The following is an 18,770-nucleotide window of genomic DNA, read 5'->3' as shown; positions in this document are numbered from 1 at the left end:
ACGTGGATACTGCCTTTGGTATAGACCTAATGTACGTTTATAACAGAAGCAGATAGATTAAATACATCAACCGACTGGAGTAGTTGTTCGGTTCCTTGTGTCATACCAAAATAAATATGGGTGCCATAAACATCCAACAAAATTTCCAGTATAGCCCTACATCGCGGCCGAGCATCTCTCGAATATCTTCTGAGAATCTCCGGATACCTGCAAGCAGAAGGAACGTGAGCAAAAAGAATATGAAATAGGTTTTAGCAGAAAGCATTTTAAGGTTAGTTTGGTTTACTCAATTGAAATAGGCGAGATCTAAGTTGCAATAAAAACTAGTGACCATTTGGCTCATGTAGGCGACGGCGACGCTCAACTAAAACATTCTTTTCTGGACCTTTTTGCCGAGTTCAGTTTGTAAATAGTTCGGAAGTTGCGAAATGGAACTACGTAGATAAACGGTAACAATGATCACACTCTGGCGTTTCATACTGAACTTATGAAATCTTTAAGAAGAGTCTCCGTTTGAATAGAACTATTTCTGAAATTGGCTTACCGAAATACAAACAATAATTCGGATTATATATGTATATATATACACATACTGAGAAAAGTCATGGCTCAGCGTTTCCGAGTCACAACTTTTATGATCGGGAGTTGAAATCGAATTGACGGCTCACTGATTTACTCCAAATTTGTAGCCATATCTTCCTCAAAAACCTATTTTATCTCCAAATATTACATAAAGGTCCCACAATGATTCTTACCATATATCCAAGATACGGCAACCGCTTCGAAGAAAACAGCAATTAAAATTGAGTATGTTGCAGCAAATTGGTCCAATAGATTTACGACGTATAGACCCCCCTGAAGTGGTATCAGTGTACAGATAATAATAGCGTTAGTTATTAAATTATTTAATCTATTCTTGGAATGACTAGCGTATTTCTTGTACGTTTAACTAAGGCGTGTAGTTATCATCATTATTATGAGAAGAAAACCTTTTTCCGGCTATAGACCTAAAACAGTGTTCTTTTTTTTTGGGTTTTTTGCGACCTTTGAGCTCACACTCAAAAAACGCTGACCGTCCACTTAATAAACCGTAATAAATTCGAATTAATACTTTTCCTTTTATGGATAATTGTCTTACATTCGTTTTTTTCTAGCTCAAAAATTATGAAGCTCACAGAAAGCTGGTCTTACGCTTTGGTAGAAGATTTGATTTAACCGTACATTCATTCGTTACAGTAAACGGTTACGAAAAAAAACAGATCTTCAGAAGATATACCTCGGTACAACTGAGAAGCCCAATACAATAATAGAATGAAAAGAGCACTGCAACAAACAGCTCGCGATGTTTCTTCAGGAGCGGAAACTCGTCTCCAATACCCGTTATAACTGCCTCGCTGCCGCCAAACTGAAAATGTTCGTCAAAGAAAAATCGAGAAATTCCTCAAAATGATAGGCGAGCGCTAGTGTTTTTGATGAAAAGTCATGCTAGCAGGATAATGATATTCATACGTGCGTGCAACGCATTTATGGTGTTTTTAGGATTTTTTTTTTGAACCGCTTAACTATTGCCTTAATGCAGAGAGATATATTTAATTATAACTAGAAAATTATATAAAAGATGCATTATAGAAAATGGAGTGTCTACGTGAAAATGCCGCTCAATGTGCGAAGTATCCAAGCGGTCGGACTTCACGGAACGCGTGAAAGAATAGAACTTAATTTTTTCTTTCGCAGTACTTTAGGTTACGGTAACGCATTAGTGCATCTGATTCTTGTTTGTAGCGTAAAAACTATGTCACAACTACGTATTCGCTATATTGCACGTCCTCGCTAACCTATATCGTGAAAGACTACAACTTACAGAACTGTCAAGCCCAATAGTGAGCAGCATCAGGAAAAATATCAAAGAGAAAAATGCTGGTGAACCGGGCATAGCGGCAATTGCTTCTGGATAAACTACAAAGACGAGGCCTGGTCCCTCGGTCGCAACGTCTTTAATATCCACACCGGCCCTGAAAACCCACAGCAGATAGCAAGTGTACATATATACGATGAGCAGATTTTTTTGCAAATAGTTGTAGCAACGCATTCCTTACAGGCGCAGCTCGTAGGTCAGACATAGACACGCGTCTAAAAACAAATGCGTAGAATCCTGCGAAAACTCAGATCAACCTGTCATTCTTTTTGCTGGATTAGGCTTTAAGTTACTAGAAATGGTTAGATATATTGCGGCCAATGAACCCATTCAAGTTTCTCCCAGTGGGTCAACTAGGCATTTTAAGAGACAAAATATCAGACAAAAAATCATTCAAAATTTTCTTACGCCAGAGAGAACATTACTCTAATAGTTAGTTGATTTAATGAGTCAGTCTGCTTCATAGCTTTTTTTTTTTAGCTTTTTGTAGTGCAGTGGCAACCTGTAATGTTTGCCGGTGGATGCAAACTTAACAGCTCCGCGCCACCTGTAACGCCCTCCCCTCTTCCACACAAAAACACAAACACTCTCACTCTCTATCGTTCGAACAGATTAGTCAGCGTAAATGCTTGCTATAAAACGAATAGCGCCATTCGGATAAATTAAAATCAAAGGCTTACGAACCGACGGGCCATAAAGCCAAGAACAGCAAAAATGACGAATCCAGCTAGGAATGAAGTTGTTGAGTTGATCGCCGAAGTAACAATGGCATCACGTAGCACATTATTATGAAACTTGTTATAGGATGAGAACGCCAACAGAACTCCGAAACCGGGACCCAGAGAGAAAAATACCTGTTAAGTATACACATTAACTCGTTTTTATTTCTATGTCTTGCAATAGGTACAGAATTTTTAGTACACGTTCTGCCTTAGAAACAGCGTACGACCGTAGCGTACACACTGATACCACTTTCAAGTCAGAACATTTTTATAATAAGGGGTCATTTTAATTTAAGGCTAATTCAAAGATTCAGTGAAAAACCGGATAATATTTGTATTCTGGCGTAAAACTTTTTACAAAGCTAGAGGCCAGAGGTATATATAGGTAGCTAAATGAATATTACAATTAATCCTTAGCTTTAAACTTTTGCTTTGTCATCGACTCAGGAGGGACTGAATAGAGACTAGGTCCTTAATTACCTACCTGAGTAGCGGCGTCCACCCAAACCTCTGAGGTTTTTAAAACTGCAAACCTTGGCGTCAGGTAAAACATAATCCCTTCATAGGCCCCGGGCAGCGTCACGCCTCGAATGAATAGAACGAAGAGCACCACGTAGGGAAATAACGCCGTAAACCATACCACCTGTAATAGATAAACATTAAATAGAAACTAGGATTTTAGTACTTATGTGAAAAGAAGCAAAACATTGTTTTGCTTCTTGTTGCAATAACTTGCAACTAAGTTGCAATAACTTTGTTGTATTAGAACCTTCGGACAGGAACATTCATAAAAGTTCCGGGAGACGTTTGCACCTTCTCAAATAAAACCTGAGTCAATTTGTCGAGTGATATTTTTTACAGGTCAAGAGCCCTCTCTGTCTGCGTGTTCTCAAGAACAATACTGATCGGCTCTATATTCACACATGTCCTCCCGGCCAGCGGTGTTAGCCAGAAGCAGCGTTTGCCGCCGAAGAAAAAACCATGCCAGTGTCGGAAGTGGAACCGCTGGAGTACTTCCGTCATGCGAGTTACTCAGGACACAGTAGGACACCCGCTAAGAATCCCCTAGACCTACTGTTGTTCTCCAGCAGGCCACGGCAGATCATCTGGTTTAACGAAATCATCATCGAAGCGATGACGTTCATCTACGCTTCTCTCCACTCGCGTGTAATATAATTTTTCGCCGTCTGTCCAAGAATCGGCCTCGGCAAATCCTGGTGTCCCGCACCCGAATATCGCTTAGGTTCTTTTGTGTTATTTGACTTCTTGGCTTATTCGAGCCATCCCGCAGTCAGCGACATGATGCGAGCGCGAGCCAAATCTATGCCATATCATAGGGCCTCGGAAGACCCGTAGCCGACCACATCGCCCATCTGCCAATAGCTTATTCGGAGAAGATATGGGCTTTGGGTACTTCCGCTGCCGAAAAGTCACTGACATACTGTTTCGAGTTCTCCGTAACGCAACATTCGCTGGAACTTGTCTGGCCATTGGATGCTATGTTCGCTGGAATTGTTGGAAGTAGCGATGGGTCTATCTTTTTCAAACTACAATCACCCAGCCAGGTGGCACTTGACGGAGCGGAGCTCAGTGTCTATCGACTCGCGTACAAAAACTGGTAGCTACTCACAGTTATTAGAGGTCTTCGAGATTAAGGCATAAGCGTTATGATTGAACAAATGAGGCGATCGTGAACGCAAACACTGTCGAATTCCGTCACATGTCAACAACAGCCATTTTTCCTTAAATCTACCAACAGTGATAGCGTCTTAATGCCAACACTAATTGTCGTTCATCACCAATAAAAAGTAACCATTTAAACTTATCATTTCTGTTGTAAGATGTATCATACGCCTTATTAGGATATCACGTTGCTGATTCTAGAATCAATGACCTTACGTTCTTATCAGATTATTATTATTATCATCGGATTTTTTGAGGACTGTCCGAGCTTTACTAGCTACCTAGAGTATACCTTTCCTGAGGTAGATATTCCCTTCCAGAGTGAGAAATAGCAGATTAGATAGACGGCAAGGAGGCACAATGCGTTGTTCCATTTTATTGATCCAAGATGATCCAATCCAATGCCCTCATCCAGGTGGTAGAGCTCGTGCCTAGAAAAAAATTCAACATCGTCAGGAAATTTGTGTGTACATATATAGATATTCTATAAATCATATGTATAGAATAAGCGTTTGTGTTATCCGAAAAATTCAAGACACCGTGATTCATTTACTGGTAATCCGAATTAAACAACAGCAGCAATTTTGGGGTCTAATACCACAAATGTTTTTTTTTTCTATTCGAACACCCGCACAGTTAGAGTGGACCGGGGCTCCATACAGCGCAGCGCCAAACACTTAAGCCTAAAGAAAATGTAACGCATTTACTTTTTTATTTCTACTGTTTCAAGAGTTTCTCTTAATTAATTTTCACACTATTTAGGTTAATTTTTAAATTTACACATTTGCAGAAGGTCTATGTCGTGTATTAATCGAAATGAAGTAACTAAATAACATCGTACGTTCATTGAAGTTCGGCACTGGTTACTAATGAGCGTAACGGTGTATACTTATTGAGGTTATAATTTTTTGTGTTTTAAATAATAAATTTGTGTTTTTTAAGGTGTTAATGGGTGCTTCTATCACATTACGTTTATCGACAATGTAAATGTGGCATATTACAAGTTTAGAAAAAGTTCAAGTTGTGAACATCAGTATTTGAAATACTTATTCTAGCATTCGAATTTCCTATCAGAAGATATTATTGTACGTTTCTATGATTTTTAAGTCGTATTCTCCTTAATATCAGCCGTTAAAAGCCTATAGATTGCCACAAAGACCAATCGAGAGGCGAATAGCTAAAACGAAATTGAATAGACAGACAGGCTAATGTCTGTCTGTTTTCGTTTTAACTCAATTTTAGCACCATTTCATACAGAGCGAACCATTCGGATCAGCAAAAAATCGAAAAAAAACACCAAATGCAGGTAAACTGTCACTTGCTCAATTTATGTACCATTGACCTATTTTGCTACACCCACATGCACCACGATGCTTATAAAACCCTCTGAGAGATGACGGGTCTGTCCTGGGGCCAAATCAAATCTCTTATCTAACTTAGTACGTGTCTTATCAGTGAGCTTTGCCCCAGTAAGAGGTGAAGCATTGCTGCAATAACTCATTAGTTCACGTCAATTAGCTATCACTAGGCCCAAAATGGCGGAAGAGTAAAGCCGCTTATAATGGACTGTTGGGTGGCAAGGCGGCGAGCCAGCCAAACAGCAGATCCGTGCAAACAGATCTCTTTCGAGATCCTAGCATCACAGTGGTCCACTGAAAGAGTTCGACGTAATTGATCGCTTAGTCAGAGCGAAAAAGGTAGGATCTCGCTAAGGGCGAAAGTTTCAGTCAGTTAGCCAGAATAAATAGTCTCGGGCGTATTGTGTTAAAGACTAGCGTTCTAAGAAATACACTGGAGCACATAGTTATGTGCCACACGTTCTCTGTGCTATACTTGCACCTGTCTACTCGAGATGCTTAATACCAACGTGAGGGCTATTTGTATTTATAGTAAAATCTAAGGATGGTAGGCGTCTTTGTCCGACGAAGCCTGCCGTGCATGTTCTGCTACATGTGCTGAAGCCAATAGCCGCAGGCGAAGTCGTCCATGTAGTCACAGACTCTTCGTAACAACGCGGCCTTCACGTAAGGGGTTTCAAGAATCCAACAGCGTCCAACCACAAATCGTAAATCAAAAGTTCTCGAATAAATGGACGTAGGAGACATAACTAATATCTCTCGTGTTTGTGTTCGGTCAAACGGTTCGACATTATTTTAGGCGACTGTCTGCTTTCAGGACGAGATAAAACGTGTCTACGCTCGAATTCGAACTTAGACCACCACGTGTCCGCAGGTTTGACAGGCAGATTCGTCATGTACTGCACGGCGACTAAGAAATATGACTAGGCGACAGAAGATAGCGTTCATTGAAGTACTTCGGATTGTTTTCGATAGTTTTTGGGTCATCCGTGATCAACTGCCACTACATATTAAATTCGCAGACTTTTTCCACGGTTTAAAAAAAAAAGTTTTTTTTTTTTTTTTTTAACTAGTCTACTTTAATTTCAGTTTACCTACATGGCAGCAAGATTTCACAGCATTTTATAGCTTTTTAAGAGAAAGTCGCTACGAATATAAAGGTACTGTAAAATCGCATTGGGCTGGTAAAAAACCTATGGTGAGGAGACGCATGAGTGGCAAAGTAGGTTAGTAAAGCTTGATTCAAAACTTATTTCTTCACAGACAAAGATGAGTTATGTATATTATAGCAAACTATTTCGTTGGAACAACGAATCGGAGTTTTTATTCATTAGTTAGTTAATTATATATATGAAACACATGACATTATCGACATATGGACACACACACACGCGTATGAAATTTTATTTAATTTAAATCCCAGAATCTTTCGAGATGCATGTATATATATAGTACTTTGTATTAAACAGTGTTCTCGCGGAAAGTTGGGCAGATGGGAAAGAGAGATGAAGGTATCTCCTCTTGAAGTGATCCTCACAATGATTGTTATTGTGAAACACTGCGAGATTTACCACGTAAATATGGTTCCCTTTGACATACAATTTCAGTCGAATAGGTTTCGCATGTAATAGTGGAAAAAGTACAAAATATTTTCTTCAGAAAACTTCGAGTAAAGCCCTAATATTACAGTAAGCAGTACGGCCGTAATAGAAAACAGCTGCAGTTATTACGACCTACTAGACTGAGTGTGTTTGGCAGTACGTGTTGACAGACTTGCCTCTTCTCCTGATCTCGCCATAGCCCGTTTTCGGTGACTGACTATATTTACCTATTAAGATCTTCGGCCAGGTGTAGTCCAAAGGCCCTCTCATTGTGCGACCGACGGAAGGCCGGCCTAACATGCCATAACCCGCTAACGAAGTAAATAGGACGAACAGGTTGTTGTGACATCACTCGGGTGTTCGGTGCTTCTTTGTACCCGATACATGCGTCGACAGGTACACGCTATCAGCTCTAAGAGGCACTTTCACAATAGACAAACCAGATAGAGATTGAATCCGATCTCACAAAATGATTTAATTGTATCAACCGAAGAGAAGGGTAGCGATAGACGTATGACTCGTATGACATGTGATGCATATGTATTGTTATTACCTGTAGCGGAGTTATGTGGGGGAAATCTGTCCTATGGATACGCGACAAACGGTAGACCAAAAGGAAGGATTAACTGTTATAATGTTTGAGTGAAGTAAGTGCTATAATACTATGCTATATAATAATAAAGTGATAAAATAAGAATATATTACACAAAGCTTTGGGAATTTCTCATTTAAGCTGAAAAGTGCCTGTTGAAGTATTAATATTTCAGAAGCAACTCTAGTATCATTGAGGCGCCACTTTTTCTTTGCTCCGGTGCTAACCTCAATACAATATCCTGTTGCCTTTAAAAATGAATTATTCTCGCAGGCCAACTGAGCACCGACCAGGACCTGGCTGGTAAGCAACGACGGTGTGAGGACGGTCCAAGCCACATGCATTCACCTAGATAAACAGGGCCGCTTCTACAACAATTCTGTTTCGCTTACTATCCATGATTGCTTCTAGACTCTGTTGTTTCCAATTCGGCCTATTTTTGCCATTAGCTACACACGAGACACAGTAACTTTCCACTCTCACCCAAGTATTTTAACGGATCTCCATTTGATCGGCTGACTTTCAGCTGGTTTTGCCCCGACGCCACGACCTCGACTAAGTTAGATTAGGTAGTCTTGCGGGACACCTTTGTCTGGGGCTTAACATTACGTTAAGGCAAAGCCAATTTAAATGATCAACCCAGTGTTCCCTTTCAATTAGCAACAGGATGTAAAAGAGCAGCTTCAAAGAGCACTTTGAAGCCGGGCATGCGCGTCCCGGGCACCCTTTTTCTGCAGTAGTCAGTTGAAGCTAGCAAACAAGTTAACAACGCCAACAAGGAAGAGAGATGAGGAGCCCATCGTCCCAACCGTGCCAATCACCCATTGGTACTGGGTCCTCTGGCTGCACGTGGCATTACCGAGTGGCTGTAGCAGCAGAAAAGGACAACCATTCGTAGTCCTTGCTTCTGATCTTAAGTACATAGCTAGGTAGGCAAAACGACATTGGGGCAATTGCTACAAAGAATTAGGTGGCATTTCGAATAGCTCTCGATTGCAAAAGCAAGAGTAGATTACAGGCGTGATCAGCGACACGATCACCAATGGGGAAGATTCACCTAAAATTAAACTCCGGCAATGCTATTACATGTCAATGTACCTTTTTGTTCTATTACAGTGAGGCTTTGCCACACGGGAATCTAGGCGAAAATCGTATGTTATTTGCCGCATTGCTTAGAATTCGTAAACGCAATCCACTTGAACAAATTTGAATTAATCTCGACCTTAACATCCAAAAAAACCTAAGGTTAGGTGTGTAGCCTAATGAAGCGTTTCAGGAATGTGTGTAGATATTTTCCATATGAAAGCAGCCATTTTTGTAGCACATACATTATGTACTGAAACAAACAAAGCTGAATCTCAAGAACTGTGTCCCAGCAGATTTTATAGACAGGCCATAATTCAGATGAAAATTTCAGACGACCTAGCTCGATGCGCGAAACATATTTGTATTTAAAATATTTACACCCAATACAGATGTAGGCGTCTGTATGTTTGGCTTACACTCTAAATACCCCCTCCTACTAAAGTCACTAGCAAAAAATATTGCAAAAATTTCGAAATTGGCTTCTAATGTTAAAGACGCGTAAAACATCCGGTGGTGCAACAGTTACCTGCAAGTCACCTCACAACGACTGGTTTACGCGCCACCTGACGCATCCAATCGCTTACTACACGATTAATACCTGAAACGGTTTACCGCTATAATAGAACTCGAGCAACTGCCAATGGGGGCGTTCGTTAGATGTAAGTTATTGGAAGGCAAAAGTTAAAGATGTGCTGTGCATAGACCAAAGCAAGTAGTACTAGAGCTTAAGCGATCATCATGTGCCTCGATCGATCCGTTCCTACTAGCGGCTTCAAGATTACTTAAGCCACGTCGGCGCTGATGAAGATATCCGGTACATTTCTCTATGACAATTATAACTGGGGAAAAAAACAACTGACTGTCGTAACGAACCGGAGTTCTTCAATACGGTATCATTCTTCCTCCTGCCTTCTAAGATCTTCGATCATGAGCTCAATTGGTTCGCAATGTCGATTAATGAGTAAGATTAGACTGGTAGCTTGGCCTTCTGGGCCTATCTACCGATATAATTATAATCCAGGAGTTACTTTTCCAAACTAGTATAGCTATTACGTCATTCGGAGCTCTCGTGTATAATTGCCTGCATTGGAGTAAAGTCTTAGGCGTCTGATGGAAAACTCAATAAGGATTACAGTATGATCAGGAATGCTGGAAATCTGAGTTCTGCTCCAAAATATTCAAAATTATTTTTCTGCAGCAAAAAAAAAGCTCTCAATTTGGCGAGTTTATATGCAGGTAACGTTTGTTACTGTTTCTTACTTGTTTTATCCTAACTTGCATTTCCTTATATGCAAACATTATATATGGTTGCAAAAGTTTTCCTGTGTCCTACATACGGCTACCGCTTTTATCAAGTTACAACGTTTTATCGATACCTTGAACAAGCTGGTTACGTCGAGTAGCAAGGAACAACATTTTCGACAGCTGATTTATTTAAAATTTTCTTCCAAGGCCGCTAATAGGCTGTGAAAGAAATTTCGAATATTCGTCTCGTGGAAAAACTAATCTAACTAACAATAATCCTTCTTTAATAGTGGCTCAAAGTTTTCCACAAAAAATTAAACAACTCAAATAGAGTGGGTTCTTTGGGTCGAAAATACCATATTTAGACTTGCAAACTTAATTTTGAGCGGTATCCTCAGCTGTAGAGTTCCCGTCGTCTACATCACACTAGTCCCAGGTCGTTTTAGCAAGTCCCTTATCTCGCTAAAAAAAAGGATAGAAGTTGTCGAATATCCTGCGTTGCGTTATAAAACATATCCATCTTTGAAGTTCGGACGCAAACAAAAATTTATAATCTGAAAAATTTCTAATGAGGCTGACGAGAGCAAGTTTGTACAGCAAATGATTTTCTGAGAATAGGCAGCCATTGAAGCACGTCTATTACTTATGCATCAACTTTATAAATAAACGTGCGTTCGTGCGTGACACCTATACGGAAACGCCGTCAAAATGAGATAGTCGTAATAGAATACACTTAAACTTGCAGGACGTCAAACAACGATACGTGACTTATTTAATACTACGACATATATTGGCTTTGTAGACTCGTAGGGGCTGATCCTTGTCCTTTGTCGAGGGCAAAACATCATTTACTTTGCCAATGCGTATTGTGACATCAAGGCTCTATGGTCAATTTTGTAAACAAAAATCCCGTTTTGAACATAGAAGCTCTTCAAGTATGATCTGACGCAAAAAGAATATCCCTCGTCTGCTGCGATCCGAGTGACAGTAACTCTTAAAGTTTCAAAGAGAATGCACCTCGACATGACGCCTTACGATCGATATTGAGCATAGACCACGCACGCCATCTTGGAACCACGAACATCTCTAGCTCTAAATAGAATACATATACTTTCAACGCACTTTCTATTGGTTTCACTGAAACATTATTTTCGAATCGAGTTGTAAGAAAGCAATGATGTCTGTTCAGCCTTAATTATGTCTAGGTCTAGAAAGGATTTTGATCAAATTATACATTTGACGATACTTTGGGCATTGTTTAATCAAGTCACGTCAGTAGGCAGGACTGCTTCTTATCGTTTCTCCTTTACTTCTACATGATTAGGTTCCTACAGATTATGAGATGGCTGACAACTCTCTGTATACAGGACGTCAACAAAATTCATGGCAATATATTTATAGCATTTCATAGGCTAGATTCACAATAGGTGGAAGAACTACACATAAGCATATGAGCGCAGAGATACGATGACCGTGGGTAATAGGGTAAATAAAGTTTGATTTAGCGAAGTTCGGATCTGTGATAAGTACAATGAAAGGGACATTTTTTTTTTTGCTTCTAACACGCATGAATACATATAACATTGGTATGCTATAGGTACCTCTAACCTTTGCGTTTAGCCATGATTCGCTATAGTCCCAGCAGGTCTGCGGAATCTCTGCTCAGTTTACGTAACAGACATTTTTCCTCAGGCTGGCCGAGGCATCAAAATGAGGCATACGTGTAACCTTTATTGCAGTTTTGGCATAGGAAGCCGTGGATGTTCGAGACTTCGAGTCATCAGCTATGGCACTAAATTTTTAGCAGCACACATTACTAACTGCAATACATTTTATGCAGGCCTACTACAAGCAATTGGCCATCTTATCTTACCATCTTCGCTAAGCACACTAGGTATATGAGGTTACTTCTACTTGTGTCGAAAATGGGGCTGCGTGGGCCCCACAGAGGAAACGCCTTCCCAAGCTGCAAAGCTGAATTTAATACGCTGCCAAGAAAATAGGTTAAGTTTGCCCCAGCTTCATTTTAGTCTATGTCACGAGATCTAACAGCTCAACAGATGGTCGTGTTGTCACGTCCAAGTTACCATACATTTGCCTCGTAACAATCCTCAATGATACTCAGATTTCTCTTTCGACATTTATATCTTCAAGAGAATGATATGTGCGTAAGGAGTTGTGTTTGAGATAATACGAGAAAAGTCGTTCTGGCTAAATCGCTTCTAAGGTTTTCTACCTGCAATTAGGTTTACAGTGTAGAATGGCGACAGAAGTAATTGGTACTTGAAGCTATGGGCTCCGCTCGGCAGAGCGCTACTGCATCAATTGCATTATAGGAAACAGAGAAAATCGAAAGTGATAAACAGCTACATGGTCACTACTAGTACCTTTTCCTTTATTTAAAAAAAATGTCGTACATCGGATTGCATTGTTAACTTCCACCATCATTAACGTATGGAATCGTACATGAAAAACTAACTATGTACAATTCGAAGATGCATTAAGCCCTTCATAAGCAGACCCTGCTCACAGAATCACCCAATTATGCTAAAACTTCTGTTTATTACTGTTGATAAATGGAAGCTCTAATGCCGGTACGCTTTATTTATTTTTTTTTTTTTCCATTAATAAGTGAATATTTCAATTGTGAGTGAGCTTTCTTTTGCATATATTACCACTTTCTATTGACTGTGAAGTCAAATAGTCGTGTAGCAAAATTCTTAAACTTTTAGCAAAACAGATAAAATGAAGCCATTATCTATGTTGACGATAACCGTTTGCATCCTGAAAAAGGTGCAACACGCATAAGTTGGTTACAACACTTGGAAATGTGTGTTTAAATTAAACACACTTCGACTTACTTGAAGTACTCGTTGGCTGGACTAGTATAGCCATCCTCACTGCTACGAGCTTGCGATGAACAATTGGCTGTATTCCACCTTTGGCCACACCTCGTCCAGGGCAGATCCCCACCGGTTGCTGTGAGCGACATGAATGATACTAGGAAATAGTGCAATGCCCATGCAATGATCACGTTATAATAAAAATCGACGTAGAGAGCAATCAGCACGACTGTATAACCTACGCCTGAAAAAGGAAATTGCGAAAAAGCATCAGAAATAAAAATTTTCGATAAGTTTTTATTTTCTTTGCTTCACTTTCGCTTTTTCTGTCGGTCTGCAACTTGATTGTAATCATCTACGTGAAATCTTTTCGTTGATACAATATAAAACTTTTCCTCAGTTGGGTCTAGTATCGTGGACCCGTGTAAAGGCGCCCAACAAACTTCAGGGAAGGGTGATAGAATTTCGTAAATAAAGTATCCTCCAATGTCCTCCATTATTTTGGCGCCAAAAATTTAAAAATGCGACTAAATAGTTTTATCTGGTACAGTACTCCGTTATGTACGAAGTACTGTGTTGATCGAAAACCTTGTCAGGAAATACGCATCTAATCGAAGGTCTGATTTTTTTCGTTATCATTCACTCAAAGTCAATTAATCAAAAATAATCAGTCGCAGTGATACAACGCATTGTGATGTCGCTGAAGAAGAATAAGATGTTATGGACATTTTTCTTAGGTAGCGAATATTTCCGGCCGATGAAAATTTCCTCGGCGTATGAAAATGTTCCGTACACATGCTCTGTGCTTATAAATAGAAGACGCTAAGCCGAACGTCGGCAATGGTGAAGTAACAGCTTTTCTGAACCCAATCAAACGATCCTCAACCCCCGCGTTCAAGTAAATATCCATCCGTAAATAACTTGAGTTGACAGCTTTAATTGAACTAATTCAGTGAATTAATTGCGAAAGTAGTCTCTAATCCACTCTGTATAGGGAAAAATATTGCTAGAGGATTCGCTTATCGACTGGTGGAATATATTACGCTATATTGGCTGGTGACATTTTAATGAAGGCAAATGAAAAAGCCGGGTCAAATCTCTACGTAGATTCTTCCCCTTAATCCCTGCCCATAATTGCAACCGCTGTAAGTTTATAAGTTAAACCGTGTTCAGTAAACTTTTTCCTTGCTTAATGGAACACTGTTAATAATTTTTATTTAGTCGTCTTCAAATGAATATAAAAGATAGGGCAATGAGCATTATTTGTTCCCAATCAAGGTAGCTTTCTTTACACAATCGCTCACTTTACATTTTCATAAATTTCCACCTTTAGCATAGTCCTATTAAGAATAGTACTATCCTTACTGAGATTTATCACCCGATAAGGTTCAACTTGAAGTTTCGATGCTAAGAGAAGATACGCTGTGAATTTAATGAGATCCAGTATACAAGATTAGAGCCTATAAAAATCAAATGCCACAGAAGTAGCTTATACCAGTGAAAATCTAAATATATACGACCTTGTCGCTGTTTCATCGTGACGCACATGATCCGACCTCGGAAAAAGGTTCGCCTTCGATGACTGATTTTTGACCTACATATAACAAAAGTACAATGATAAAGCTCTCATTACGAGAGACGTTCGGAAATGCGAAGATCCCTCAAGGAAAAAATGTTTCTCCCAATCGGCCTCAATGATAAGAGCTAGCCTAACTAAGATAAAACAGCTTAACACTGTTATATACTTTGTTGCATGTGACTTTTGTTACATGTTTCCCTTCCGATCCCCGCTCTTCATCTAAAGGCAGCGATGTGCTGACTGTAAACGTTGGAGTATGTTCACGCAGATCTAATTATCAGCCGCTCATCTATAACTAACGTTCTTTGCCGCTTCCCAAAGCCTTTTCTTTACTATGGTTGAATAACTTGAGTGCCCTGCAAGGATCTTGTTCGCTGTTCAAGCGTCAGTCTAATTGCAAATAATTAGTATTTATGAGACACAACGGCTAACGTCTTCGGTGAATAAAGTCGAAATATTCGCACAAGAAGAACCTTCACCGATGTCCTTGTGTGCTGCCGGTAGGGACATCTCAGAGAGGTTAGCCTCAGCCAGTGGGATGAATATAGCTGTTCCACCAGTACAAGATGACTAAAATGTACTATTAGAACCCCAATAGTAACAATAACGATTCACTGTGCGACAGTATTAGGACACGATGGGACAGCAGCCGCTTCAAGACACACTTACGATGTTTATCTCTTTAGGACGAAAGACAGACTACAGATACAGCCAAAATATTTCACCGAGATGATGAAGGAACTCACTTGCGCCAGGGCGGTAATTACATCAGTTTCACCGTGCAAAAAATGCTACTAAAATGTAAAATGTTTGGCTTTTCGGAAAACAACAATGGCCTAAAGGTAAAAATGTTTTTTGTTTTCTCAAATGTATAAAAATTTACATATTATTAATATTAAGCCCATGAGCTTGAAATTCGGCAGGGGTATTTGTTGTCCCGCGGTACACAAAGCAGCGACCTTCGACTTTGGAATTCGTCAAAACAACTTTAGGTTCGACTATTTATTCCCGACTTGGGGGCATACTAGCCTCAATTGTTTTAGATAAATACGTACATCACAGAATATAGGCGAGTCGTACCCTCATCTTTTACAGTAGAGTAGTATAAGAGCAGGTGTTTCATTGCAAGCATGAGACTGCTATTTGTATCGATAAAAACGATAATCTACTATCTCGCGTTGTCCGTGGCGATCAATATAGAACTAGAGGCGCTTACATTTGAATATCCTTAAGCTTACCATCGCTGGGAGTTGTCTTTAACGTCAAAGCTTTCTCTTTGATTAACCAGTCCGGACGATACTTCTGTTCTCTAGCCAGAACAACAATCTCTAGCCAGATAAAGCAATAACACAAGATGAAAGACGCGCCAGCTGCATAGTGAGACGATCATAGTACCAGACAATGATGCCTGCCCATTGTTTCCTTCGACGAGTCCCCCTTAGACTCCTCGGCAGGGTCCAGTCCAATTCGGCTGAATATGTACGTTTTTTTTAAATATGTTAATATATAATGCGAAGAAAGCGCAGTAAAAAATATCTTACGATGGGACAGAATAAACTATTCACTTGTTTTTAACTTTCGTTTGTTTTCAAATGATTTTCGTCATTCATAGTTGTGGCTATCGCTTTAATGCTGTTGGTTTTAGAAAAAAAATTGACCGCTGTCACTACTGCCGAAGAGGAAATCGTTTAGATTCATACTCTGCTTTGACCTTATGAAGAGCTGATAACACCTACACGCTATAAAGTTTCTGGCCAATTACAAAGGGTCCTATTTGCATGCCGTATAAACTAATTTAGAAAATATAAATACACTTCCTCCTAATGCGTCAAAATCCTAATCTAAGCTTCTATCGGTTTAAAAAGTTTCAAGTTATGTTTTTTTAGATATCCTTGGACTCGCAAATTGTATGCGCTATCAAGTTTTGCTTATATCTAATCTAAGTATATTCACTTCTTTTGATCTGGCTTAGCTCACACACCTTTTGAATAGCGTGGCACCACACTTATATTTGTACTGCCCAGGTCAAAAATCGATGGGGAATAAGTTATCTCGTGTGATAACACGACCACTGCACATTAAAAAGAAATGTTCCGTTTCATCAAATGGTTTTTGATAGCTCAGATGATCACGGTTTCAATTCCGGATCCGGTCCAAGAACTATTTGAGAGGTGACAGATACGTGATACTATGGGTGACACCCTTATCAGCGGCAGTAGCCGACCCAAAAGCACAAAAAAACTTCGTAGATTTTCTGCACGCTGAACTAGGATGGTTTAACGTGGGCTAAGCCCAAAGCTGCTCGCTTTGATCGACGACAATGACAATACAATGAAAGCAAGCTGAACATGGATAGCAATAGCGGCAGCGGGCTCATAGACGGTTTTTATTTGAGATAAGCTTACTGCTGCTTGAATCGGGGGAGCAGAGCGCCAGGGACGGATGGAAAAGGTATAAAGCGAGGAGAGGGGGGCGGCAGTGCCTGCCGGAACTACAGGCGAATAAAGGGTCAGGGAACGGATCAGGATTAAGGATGATGATGTCGTTCTAAAGAAGAGGTAGGGGAAGTAGTGAACGCGGTCAGAATGAAGCTATTACGCCAGCGGCTGGACCAGGATCAGAAGGGCTGACCAACGGTAAGAGGGCAGAGATGGGAGTCAGTATGTAAGTTAGTATCCTGAACCAACGTGGACTTCTCCAAGTTCGCTCATCGTGCTCCCTATCAAGGCCTGTTCCGTTTTTAACATGTTTATTCTATATATATCGACATTTTGGCCGATTTACAATTGATCTATGCACATATTGATGATGTGACAGTGATTATAGTTTTTTCTGTGTACGATTTATTCAACCACATTTTAGTGTTTGTATTTTCTATTTAGCTTTTTCTTATTTTTGAATTACTGCGGTTGCGTAAATTATTACCTTTAAGCAGTGGCACGAGACGACCCCAACAGGTAATTGCGCCTTTCCTGTGAAACTGGCCCAGCACGAGCTCCATAAAGAACAGCGGGATACCCCCAACGGCCAGCATGATACAATATGGAATTAAAAACGCTCCTGTAATCAAAAGATTCATGAGGGTTATAATAGCCCTAATGGGTCAGGCTTATCACGAATGCTCTCTATGCACTGAAACGTAATCTACGTAGTAAGTGGGACTATTCACGTCCTGGCTACCCAAAACGAGGACCGGTAACTGCTCCTTCCTACTGAATTAGTAGAAACTGTTGTTGTTGTTAGATTTCACTGACTAGAGAAACATTTAGCATGACTGCACTGTCTCATGATGTAGGAGGCCTCTAAAAGATTTTTTTTTCTCTCATACGAGCCGTGAAATTTCAATCCGGATCCTTATATAGTCGTAGTGCCTATTACAGAAAAGAAACACTAAATTTTTAGCACCTAATGCGTGAACTACATTGTTCAGCGAACCTGCACCAGAAGCATCATTATTCGTAACAGATAAAGGGAGGCTGGTAATCAAGGACGGTAATACAAAATCACACAAAGCGTCGTTAAACGCTGAACTAGAAAATGTTTGTTGCTGGAATCTAGCGCCTGCACAGTAGTCACCAGAGTAATCCTTGTTAAGCCTAAAGAGGCATTTTTCCTGTTAGAATTTTGTATCTGTCCTGCGATGAAGTGTAGACGGCCTATATGCTTGCTAAAGATTTGAGTATCTGTATGATGCTTGCCCATGTTTAATTGTCTTTCGACCTTTTCGAATGTTGATCGTATCGTAGATTGTAGATCGTGTGCTATGCGTCATATCCATATTACATTCGATTTTATTACCAATAAAGAAAACTGTGCGGTAAACAACGTAACACTGTATCATGCCGCGATGTCAACCCTTTCGGAACTTGGACTTTGCTAGCCTCTCGGCTAGCAGACATCTGTATGTAAAACCTTACTTTTTAACGATTGTCAAGGACCCATGTTCCGCTCAACCTGAAGATCTAAAAGTGGCTCCCTTTTTTACCATACGTTCTTCTATTGGACAGAACGATATTCGACGAAGGTGTTCACAATTTGCTTCAACTAGTGGCTATAGAACATTGCGTGTGTGACCCTATCCATGCGATAACTACAACCAATAAAAGCTAATGAGGTCCATCATCAAACGTTTGTAGTGCAAGCAAT

At 40.0% G+C, this 18,770-nt stretch overlaps 2 protein-coding genes across 2 annotated transcripts; both read right to left on the bottom strand.

Moving 5' to 3' along the window:
• Positions 1 to 1,243: 1,243 nt before the first annotated feature.
• On the bottom strand, positions 1,244 to 4,106 carry LOC111259064 (sodium-dependent dopamine transporter). The gene is made up of 5 exons (XM_086967705.1): positions 4,080 to 4,106; positions 3,122 to 3,280; positions 2,600 to 2,769; positions 1,862 to 2,012; positions 1,244 to 1,405 (listed from the first exon to the last, which is right to left on the bottom strand). The coding sequence occupies exons 1-5, from the start codon at positions 4,104 to 4,106 to the stop codon at positions 1,244 to 1,246; spliced, it is 669 nt and encodes a 222-aa protein (XP_086823831.1).
• A 486-nt stretch (positions 4,107 to 4,592) lies between these two features.
• On the bottom strand, positions 4,593 to 17,823 carry LOC147754002 (sodium-dependent dopamine transporter-like). The gene is made up of 3 exons (XM_086967728.1): positions 17,550 to 17,823; positions 13,064 to 13,289; positions 4,593 to 4,751 (listed from the first exon to the last, which is right to left on the bottom strand). Exons 1-3 carry the CDS (start codon positions 17,701 to 17,703, stop codon positions 4,598 to 4,600), a joined length of 534 nt encoding a protein of 177 aa, XP_086823854.1. The 5' UTR covers positions 17,704 to 17,823; the 3' UTR covers positions 4,593 to 4,597.
• Positions 17,824 to 18,770: the final 947 nt, after the last annotated feature.

This window comes from Varroa jacobsoni, unplaced genomic scaffold (genome assembly GCF_002532875.2).
Source record: "Varroa jacobsoni isolate VJ856 unplaced genomic scaffold, vjacob_1.0 scaffold_30, whole genome shotgun sequence".
NCBI lineage: Eukaryota > Metazoa > Arthropoda > Arachnida > Mesostigmata > Varroidae > Varroa > Varroa jacobsoni.
This window is presented reverse-complemented; position numbering and strand designations above follow the sequence as displayed.

Bases quoted from the DNA above. Each gene is read 5' to 3' on its own strand.
- LOC111259064 (XM_086967705.1), bottom strand. From the start codon at position 4,106: ATGTTGCGTTACGGAGAACTCGAAACA. The intron at 2,770-3,121 runs GTAGGTAATTAA...TATACTTAACAG, and splicing joins GGGTGGACGCCGCTACTCAG to GTATTTTTCTCTCTGGGTCC. The intron at 1,406-1,861 runs GTAAGTTGTAGT...GAACATTTTCAG, and splicing joins CTATTGGGCTTGACAGTTCT to TTTGGCGGCAGCGAGGCAGT.
- LOC147754002 (XM_086967728.1), bottom strand. From the start codon at position 17,703: ATGAATCTTTTGATTACAGGAGCGTTTTTAATTCCATATTGTATCATG. The intron at 13,290-17,549 runs GTAATAATTTAC...TTCCTTTTTCAG, and splicing joins TCTCGTGCCACTGCTTAAAG to GCGTAGGTTATACAGTCGTG. The intron at 4,752-13,063 runs GTAAGTCGAAGT...ATTTTTTTCTAG, and splicing joins CCAGCCAACGAGTACTTCAA to GCACGAGCTCTACCACCTGG.